At 57.2% G+C, this 9,024-nt stretch overlaps 4 protein-coding genes across 4 annotated transcripts in view; 2 read left to right on the forward strand and 2 right to left on the reverse strand.

The window, feature by feature from the left end:
- PTSG_10135 (uncharacterized protein) overlaps positions 1-58 on the reverse strand; it is a gene marked incomplete at its 5' end in the record, with an annotated part of 4,065 nt that extends 4,007 nt beyond the window's left edge. Inside the window, one exon of the mRNA XM_004988416.1 lies at positions 1-58. This exon is cut by the window's left edge and continues 312 nt beyond it. Coding sequence (XP_004988473.1) covers positions 1-58 — 58 coding nt within the window.
- A 588-nt stretch (positions 59-646) lies between these two features.
- PTSG_10136 (uncharacterized protein) lies at positions 647-4,019 on the forward strand. The gene is made up of 2 exons (XM_004988417.1): positions 647-1,104; positions 1,685-4,019. The coding sequence occupies exons 1-2, from the start codon at positions 734-736 to the stop codon at positions 3,864-3,866; spliced, it is 2,553 nt and encodes an 850-aa protein (XP_004988474.1). The 5' UTR covers positions 647-733; the 3' UTR covers positions 3,867-4,019.
- Positions 4,020-4,034: 15 nt separating this feature from the next.
- On the reverse strand, positions 4,035-5,598 carry PTSG_10137 (ribosomal protein S17). Its single transcript, XM_004988418.1, has 4 exons — positions 5,366-5,598; positions 5,024-5,079; positions 4,773-4,803; positions 4,035-4,470 (listed from the first exon to the last, which is right to left on the reverse strand). The coding sequence occupies exons 1-4, from the start codon at positions 5,462-5,464 to the stop codon at positions 4,285-4,287; spliced, it is 372 nt and encodes a 123-aa protein (XP_004988475.1). The 5' UTR covers positions 5,465-5,598; the 3' UTR covers positions 4,035-4,284.
- A 57-nt stretch (positions 5,599-5,655) lies between these two features.
- The window catches only part of PTSG_13004 (camk/mapkapk/mnk protein kinase), a gene marked incomplete at both ends in the record, with an annotated part of 10,092 nt that continues 6,723 nt past the window's right edge, over positions 5,656-9,024 (forward strand). The window contains 10 exons of the mRNA XM_004988419.1: positions 5,656-5,730; positions 5,930-5,996; positions 6,114-6,230; positions 6,499-6,593; positions 6,842-7,001; positions 7,238-7,401; positions 7,630-7,677; positions 7,950-8,051; positions 8,260-8,319; positions 8,518-8,712. Coding sequence (XP_004988476.1) covers positions 5,656-5,730; positions 5,930-5,996; positions 6,114-6,230; positions 6,499-6,593; positions 6,842-7,001; positions 7,238-7,401; positions 7,630-7,677; positions 7,950-8,051; positions 8,260-8,319; positions 8,518-8,712 — 1,083 coding nt within the window. The remainder of the gene's footprint in view (positions 5,731-5,929; positions 5,997-6,113; positions 6,231-6,498; positions 6,594-6,841; positions 7,002-7,237; positions 7,402-7,629; positions 7,678-7,949; positions 8,052-8,259; positions 8,320-8,517; positions 8,713-9,024) is intronic.

A 9,024-nucleotide genomic window follows, 5' to 3' on the forward strand; every position in this document is an offset into this window, starting at 1 on the left:
CAGCCTCGCTCGCCTTGTACGAGATGCCAAGCCCAATCTCGTCGTTTGCTCCCTCCATCGCTGCTGTTGTGTGGTTTGTTGGTGTGGGTGATTTGATGCGATGCGATGTCTTCTGTGGTGATGTCTTCTGTGATGTGTGCTGATGTGGCTGTGATGCCTGCTTCCTCTGCTCAATCAAGTCCACGCACCACCAGTTCGTGCCACCCGCTCACGCTCGCGTGCCTCGGCGACCACAGCAGCTGCAACAGACACAAGTGTCAAAACAATGTTTGGAGTGGCGCACCTGTGAGTGAGGTTGCTGTTAATGAAGTTGCATGGCATGCATGCACACGCAAGCAGAAAAGGGGCATGAACAAAACCTTCGCCAATCATAATTTGTGTCATGTCACTCACTTAAGTCCCGCTCGTGGCTGCTTGACATGCAGATGTGTTTCGCTTGCTTGCCTGGCCTGTTACTGATTCCTTCCATCACCGTTGCGTTTTGCCTTCGTGCCCATGTCAAGCGCACTCTACATCCGCACTTATGTTAGTCATCCTTCGCTGCTTCGCTGCTTCGAAGTGGTAAGAGTGTCCCGTACTTGCCCAAACAACTGAAGTCAGTCGAGTAGAACAAACCTGAATTCAGTGTCAGACACACAAACACAAACAAACAACAACACTCGCTCGCTTTGCTTGCTTGCTTGAAGGCCAGTGCTCACAACAACCACCACAACAACAACCACCACCACCAACAATGGTGTCTTGGTTGGCAATGCTGGCGGTACTGGCAATGCTGGCGGTAGCCGCGTGTCCTGTTGTTGGTGGTGTGAGCAATCGCCTCCGTGACCCCACTCACGGGGCCACCGCCCGTGCTGAGATTCGCGCTCGCGTCGTTGGAGAGCTGCATCTTGAGTATGAGCCGTGGGTCATGTCGAGCAAGACTGCATCGTGGTTGCGCGATGACCCAGACATTGCCACCGTGTACCGACGCTATGTGCTGTCGCTCCTCATCCCTTCGGACAAGATTGCCTCTGCCGTTCACGGCTACAACACCTTCATGCAGCATTTTGTGCCTTCAAACTGCACCTGGTCTGACATTGACTACGCTTCCAAAGCAAGGGCAGAGTAAGTGCGTTGTGCGTGCGTGTGTGTGTTGTGTTTGAGATTCCCTGGCTCGAGTGCACATGACTCCTTTGCTGTAGACTGTCGGCTGTTGGTGTGTACGGCTTCTTGGGGGATGGGTTTTTATCTCGCGTCTCTTCGTCGTCTGTGCACTTGCTATTGCTGTTCTGTGTCACGTGTTGCGATTGGTAGTACGACCAACTTTCCCCAGCATCCCCCAGCCTCGACTGTGCCTCGCCACAAGCTCATCAACTCCTCACATCACCCATTGTCCCTGCGCCCTCAATATGTCTCCACAACGCATCACAACAACACTCCACACAACACCACAACACCACAACACCACGCCACACCACAACCACACCACCACCACACCACAAACGCAACACCACACCACTCCACACAACACCACAACACCACAACACCACGCCACACCACAACCACACCACAACCACACCACCACCACACCACAAACGCAACACCACACTACAACCACACCACACTACAACCACACCACACCACAACACACCGCAACACCACACCACACCACACCACAACGCAACACACCACACACCATTTGCAGCTGGCCTGCAGGCGACCACATGTCGAGGGTGGAGGACATGGCGCAGCTGCTGATGACGCCAGCATCTCCGCTGTACAGGAACAAGACACTCACCAACCAGACCACGTGCGCCCTGCACGCGTGGACAACACGCGACATGCAGAACCCAAACTGGTGGTGGAACGACATTGGCATCCCACAGCTCATGGGCCACACGCTGCTGCTACTCACCCCCGACACTGTGCCGCGCTCCAGCGAGATTGCGCAGGTGGCGCAGCGCATCATGGACCGGGCCAGGTGGTGGACAATGACCGGCGCCAACCGCATCTGGGAGCTCAACATCAAGATCATGCAGGGCCTCTTCTTCAACAATGCCAGCCTCGTCGCCACGGGCTTCTCCAACGTGTACGCGGCCGTCGCGTTTGTGCACCAGCCGCTGGAAGGCATCCAAGTGGACGGCAGCTTCCACCAGCACGGGCCGGAGCTGCTGGCGGGGTCATATGGGGCGGACTTCACCGCCACCATCCTCGGCCTGCTGCAGTTCTCCAGCGGTACGCGCTTCTACATGGACGCGGCCCACATGGCCGTGTATGCGCGCCTGGTGCTTGACGGGCAGCAGTGGATGGTGGCCGGCCACCGGCAGCAGGACTGGTCCGTTATTGGCCGCGAGATTACGCGCCCAAGCGGAGTCCACACGTGGACCTTCAGCCCAACGCAGTTGCGCAACGTCACGGCCGGCAACCGCACGCAGGAGTTCCACGCCTTTGCAGACTGGCTGGACGGAGTGTCTGGCGCCAAGCCCGTGACGGGGGCGCGGTACTACTACGACAGCGACTATGGCGTGATGCACACGCCCACGCACGTGGCGTCCGTGCGCATGTACTCGAAGCGGACCGTGAACGCGCGCTGCGTGAACGACGAGGGCACGCAGTCCGAGCACACCGCGGATGGGGTGGTGAACCTGTACTACGATGGTCACGAGTACGACGGCATCTACCCTGTCTGGGACTGGAAGCAGCTGCCTGGCACCACCATCCCGCAGTATCCACAGACGCCATCATGTGCCACCACAACACGCCTGTCGCCGCACGGGTTTGTGGGCGGGGTTGTCGCCGGCGATGGCTCGTTGCTTACAGGCATGCAGCTGTCGACGCACGGGTTGGATGTGCTGCGCGTATTTGTTGTCCGCCCAGAGGCCATCATCACCGTCGACGCCTTTGCCAACTTCACAAGCAGCGCCGACCCCTCGTTGCCGCTTTCACAGCGGTCACCCTCCTTGACGCAACAGTCACCTCCTTCCCCCTCTTCATCGCCCTCCACTCCATCTCCACACACCACCACCGCCACCACCACCCTGTCATCGGCGTCTGTGCCTGTTCTGACCACGGCCGCCAACCGACTGCTGAGTGGAAACGTGACTGTCAAGCTGGCAAACGAGACAGCACCACGCGTGCTTGCTCGCGGCGAGCACAACTTCACGGCGGGTCTGGTGCAGTGGGTGCACCACGCCAACACCGGGTACACGTGTGTCGACGGCGGCGGTGGTGGTGATGCTGGAAGCAAGGGATGTGCCGCTGCTGTGCGTGTTGTCAACACACAGCAGAGCGGAGACTGGTCGCTGATTGGCGTGGCATCAGGCAAGGTGCAGCGCGACGTGTTTGCCCTCATGTACAACCACGGCACGTCCCTGTCCTCGGCCTCCTTCGCCCACGCCGTCCTGCCTTCTGTGGCGTCACCCACGGATATGGAGCACGCCGTGGCCGCCATCAGGGCCGCCACCACCATCGCCACCGCCCGGGGTGCGGCTGTCTCTGTCCTCGTTGCACCGACAAGCGCCACCTCTTCACAGCAGGACGCCGCAAATCGGCATACAGGAGCGGGGTACATGGCGTACCACGTGGTGGCATCGGGTGGTGACACCGCTTTCCCATTGCACGCCGTCACGGCTGCCGACGCACCCGCCTTCATTGCCGCCCAAGCCGCCTCCGCAACAACTGGAGCAACAACAACAACAGCCGCAAGAACAGCATGGCGTGGTGGTGCGGTGACAACAAAGCTGACGAGCGTGTGTGTCAGCAGCCCTGTGCACAGCGGGCCAATCCACGTCAAGCTTGCTGCCAACACCACGTGCAATGCAGCCACCCTCACCCTCACCCTTCCCGATGGCGATCACAAGGGACAGTCTGTCCACCACACGTGCTGATTGGTGCTGCTTGCACGCCCAGTGTGTGCAATGCGCTGTGCTCTTGTGCCTCCCACATAGGTGCACGCGTTTTGCTGTTACATGACATTCTTCCCACGCGTTACGTGACGTGATGTGGCATTACATTACACCACACACACCATTCCCTGCCCCCCAGTATCTCATGCATGTGTGCTCCTTTGTTTGCTTTATTTCAACCGAATGGAACGTGCACCACACATGTGCGGGAAGCAATGCTTTGCATCACACACGCCACACGCGCGCAGAGCAGGCAAACACGCGGTCGAAACCACAAACTTGGAGAGAGACAGGCGACAGGCAAAAGAGGTGCCGCTCAACAAACTGAAGAACCACACCGCAAGCATGACGATGACGATGGTTATGGAGGTGGTTGTGCGGCGGCTTGGCAACGGTCCGCTTAGCGGCCCTCGACGCGCAGGCGGTCGAGTGTGCTGTAGCCAATGGACTGCAGCATGTCGAACGTGTCCTGGTCCACGGGGATGGTGTCGTCGGCGTGGATGGCAGAGACCTCGGGCACGTAATTGTCGCGGCGCTCGCGCTCCTCCTCCTGCAGCTTGATGGAGATGCCGCGCACGGGGCCCTTCTGCACTCGTTGCAAACATGTGCCGAGGTGGTGGTGGTGGGGGGGGGGGGCGGAGGACAGCCAATGGCAGGTTGCAGGTGGCGGTGAGAAGACGAACATGCGTGTATGTGTAAGTTACAGATTCGAGGGGAAGGGAACAAGCCCACGTGAGTGGGAAACGATAGGGTGTGCGTGGAGGCGGGGACATACAGGCATGGCGAGACTGCAAAGGGTTGGATTAACCATCTTTTGCAACCATCACGTGTGAACTATCAAATGCACAACGACACAGCGGAGACACGGCAAAACAGGCAAGAACGAACCTGGATGCGCTTCATCATGTGGGTGATGAAACTGGTGTCACATCAAGCAAAACAGCAGTGCAAGTAAAAACAAAAGCAATGGTGAGTGAGACGATGCGTTGAGTGACGCAGTATTCAGTCGTGGAAGAGAGCGGTAAATCAGCGAGCACGCATGCATGGACCTAATAATGCAAGCCAGCAAGAAAGCAAGCCGACAGCAAAGCGTGGGCAAACTCTTCTTCAACAACACGATATCGCGCACGCGCTCTCACCCAGCAATCTGGTTCCTGAGGCGCTTGGAGGGAACAATGGCAAACTCCTCAACGAGCTGTGGTTGTTTGTGCACGCAAAGGACGGGCGCATGAAGACGTGTGAGCAGCAAGCACAAGCAGTAAGAAGAGCGAAGAGCCGCAAATGCCAAAACAGATGGATAGCAACACCACGTGCACATGCACAAGGGTAGATGCACACACCCAGCGCACAAGAGTCGATTTAACACACACACATGCACGCACAACACATGCACGCACAACACACACACACATGCACGCACAACACAACGCACCGCACAACTCACACACAACACAAAAACAGCACAAAACGGCAGGGCTTACGCGCTTGTTGGTCTCAAAGTCGTTGGTGAGGCGAGTGTAGTACTTCTCAATCATGACCTTGGCGGCCTTCTTCACAGTCTTTGTGCGCACGCGACCCATGGCTGGCTGTGTTGCTTGTTCGTCGTCTCAAACAAGAGAGAGAGGGGAAGGGAGAGGCTGTAAGCGCAGGTGGAGGGGCGAAAAGAGAAAAAGGCACACACGCGAGGGCCATGTGGACAATTAGCGAAAGATGCCAACCACTTTTCGAACTCACGATTGCTGCTGACAAAGAGCCAGACTGAAGGAAGGAGATGTGGCGAGTGTTGGTGGTGGCTGTGCTGTGCGCGGCGCTGGCTGCTGATGTGGCTCTTGCTGGCCCTGTCAAGGTGCGTGGGCGCAGCCAGAGAGAGGAGAAAGGGGGAGGGGAAGGGTGTGAAGGAGAAGGAGGAGAGCCTGTGAGTGTGTGTGTGTGAGTGTGTGTGTGAGAGTGTGCGAATATGTTTGTTCAAGGACTGCTGTGTTCGGAGGGCATGATGGTCGAACATGCAAGGATCTCACGACGACATTGGTCCACTTCATCCACAGGTGCTAGAGCCAGAATCGCTGCAAGCAACGATCCGCAATGGCAAGAACTGGATGGTGAAATACTACGGTATGTGATGCAGGAGTAGTGTTGATGTAAGGTTGCTTTGTTTGCATTCTGCCATCAATCTCGCAGTGTGCCTTTGTTCATGCTGCGATCCCTTGTGTGTCTGGTGCGTGTCGACAGCGCCATGGTGTGGCCACTGCAAGCGTATGGCACCCGTGTGGAAGGAGTTTGCAGAAAAGATGCACAAGAGCGAAGGATCCGTGAACGTGGCCAAGTTTGACTGCACAAACGACAGAGGTGCGTGCTTTGTGTGTGTGTGTCTGTGTGTGTGTGGGGGGGGGGATCTGTCTGTCTGTCTGTCTGTCTGTCCGTCTGTGTGTGTGTGTGTCTGTGTGTGTGTGCGTGTCTGTGTGTGTGCGTGTCTGTATGTACACGGTTTGTGTGCGCATGTACACGGTTTGTGGGCCCTATGCTTAAATGCATGAGCTCTTGTTTGCATGTATGTCGTGTCCTTGACATGCAATCGCGATCCTTGTTCGGCTTGTCCACCACCGTCATGCTGCAGATGCGTGTTCACACGAGGGTGTCCGCGGCTATCCAACTGTGCGCATCTACCGTGCTGACGGCCGCAACTACACCTACTCGGGGCCCCGCACTGTGGTTAGTGACACTGCGTGGTAAACAGAATATGTTTGCTCGATTCCGTGGCGCGTGGACACACACACACACACACACACACACACACACACACACACACACACACACACACACACACACACACACACACACACATCATGTCGCATTTGTCATGTCGCATGAAAGAGAGTATGCTCCATTGCCCCCGCCCCCACTTGCCCTCCCCTCACGACACCCTCCCCTCTGCCTTTCGACGGCGCACGTGCGCGCAGGAGGCGTTTGCGTCGTACAGCGAGTTTATGACACGGGACCTTGTCACGCGCCTCAAGACGAAGAAGGAGGTGGAGGAGGTGGTGGCCATGCCAGGCATCTTCTTCGTTCGCGTGCTCCCGCGCGCCACAAACAAGGCTGCCGACAACGCATACACAGCAGGTACCGCAGTCCACGCGCTGGTGCGCTGATGGGATGGTGAGATGGTGAGATGGTGAGATGGTGGGATGGTGGGATGGTGGGATGGTGGGCTGGGAATTATTCATCGTATATCGTCGATTGTACATCAGTACTCAATACGACGACTGCCATCTCATCGCATCTGCTACCACCACTCCCCACTCCCCACACACCGCTCACCCCTCACCGCCCGCCGCCCACCGCCCTGCACCGTGCAGCTGCTGGCGACCTGCTTGCGCAGGTGATGTGCTACGACCTCGACGCGTCCCTGCGTGAGGGCACCCCCCTCTCCACCGTCAGGCCAGGAGCGGTCGTGCGCATGTCCGCCGGCACTCCGCTCGTGTACGACGGCAACGCCACAGACCACGCACAGCTCGTCAGGGTACGCGCTGTGCGATGACGTGCTGTGTTGTGTGTGTATGTGTCTGTCTGTCTGTCTGTCTGTCTGTGTGTCTGTCATTCTCTGTCTGTCTGTCTGTCAATTTTGTCATTCTGTGTGTCTGTCTGTGACTCTCTGTGCACTTGCGTGTGCCCTTCTTTAACTCCATCTCACGCCGTCTCGTCGCTGCACACGGTGCGCATTCCTTGCCACCACCACCACCACCATCAGTGGATGCAAGACCACGAGTGGGGCTCGTGCTTTGAGCTGACGCGCGAGGTGAGATAGTGTCGCTGTGCCAAACGCATGTGGCTTGCTTGCTCATTCCCAAGCATGACAGCTGGTCGACACTACTGACACACTGGATGCACACACTCACACACACACACACACACACACACGCACGCACGCACGCACACACACACACACACACACACACACACACACGCACGCACACACACACACACACACACACACACACATCACGTGTCACGGCTCATACCCCATCATTGCACGTCATCCCGCTCCGCCCCCCTCTTCCCGCTGATCAGACGGGAAACCGGTATGCGGTGCTTCCGTCGCCCAAACCGCTCGCTGTCCTCGTCCTTGACGGCCGCATGCAGACAGATGACCTCGTCAACTCATACAAGAAGGTGGCGCTTGCTTTGGGTTGTTGCTTGTTTGTTTGTTTGTTTGTTTGTTTGTTTGTTTGTTTGTGTGTTTGTTTGCTTGTTTTTGGGTTTGGTTTGTGCCTCGTCGCTCTGTGAACATACACGACGCATCACTCCAACAGCTGTTGTGCTCACGACCTTTGTCCTGCCACCACCACCGCCACCATCACCACTACTCCACTGCTGCCAGGTTGCCGAGGCTGCCGGTACAGACGGCGTGTACCAGTTTGCATGGGCCGTGTATCAGAAGGTGCGCAATGGGCTGTCAGATTTGCATACTTGTGATTCGCGCTTACCCTTTGTTTGCCTCGTGCTTGCTCCCGGCTTCACAATCATCGCCCCATCCTCATGTAATGTAACATCACATCCGCATCATTCAACACCCCATCTCTACATCCTCGCACCACCATTCAATACCCCATCTTACCACGACGATCACCACCTGCAGCTGCCGGCGCTGACTGCGGACGTGTGGGGACTGGAGGAGGGCGACTTGCCGGCGTTGGTCGTGCACAACGCGTCGGCCTCAACCTTCTACCGCGCACCCGAGCCACCGCTGCTCCCGCCGGCATCCCCAGATGCACCTTACACCATCAACGCAACTGCAGTCACCACCTTCCTCTCAAGCGTCAAGGATGGCAAGGTGTGTGTGTGTGTGTGTGTGTGTGTGTGTGTGTGTGTGCACCCTTTTGTGTCTCTTTCTGTTGTGTACTTTCCGTAAACCCTTATTTTATTTATGTTGCTTCATGCACACCGCGACGATGCACGCTTTTTAGGTTCCGGCCACAAACCCACACTCCCTCTTCAACTCCATCGTTCGGTGCGTGCATACAAGTTTGCGTGTGCCTGCCAAGTGCGTGTCGTGTGCTTGATGAGTGCACCCCTCCCTCTGATCAACCAGCCCACCATACCAACTACCAACCATCCCCCCTCCCCAAATAACACCCTCCCCCCC

The sequence above is a fragment of the Salpingoeca rosetta genome (genome assembly GCF_000188695.1).
Source record: "Salpingoeca rosetta unplaced genomic scaffold supercont1.35, whole genome shotgun sequence".
NCBI lineage: Eukaryota > Choanoflagellata > Craspedida > Salpingoecidae > Salpingoeca > Salpingoeca rosetta.

Bases quoted from the DNA above. Each gene is read 5' to 3' on its own strand.
- PTSG_10136 (XM_004988417.1), top strand. From the start codon at position 734: ATGGTGTCTTGGTTGGCAATGCTGGCGGTACTGGCAATGCTGGCGGTA. The intron at 1,105-1,684 runs GTAAGTGCGTTG...CACCATTTGCAG, and splicing joins GCTTCCAAAGCAAGGGCAGA to CTGGCCTGCAGGCGACCACA.
- PTSG_10137 (XM_004988418.1), bottom strand. From the start codon at position 5,464: ATGGGTCGCGTGCGCACAAAGACTGTGAAGAAGGCCGCCAAGGTCATG. The intron at 5,080-5,365 runs GTAAGCCCTGCC...AAACAACCACAG, and splicing joins ACTTTGAGACCAACAAGCGC to CTCGTTGAGGAGTTTGCCAT. The intron at 4,471-4,772 runs GTTCGTTCTTGC...CAACGAGTGCAG, and splicing joins ACATGATGAAGCGCATCCAG to AAGGGCCCCGTGCGCGGCAT.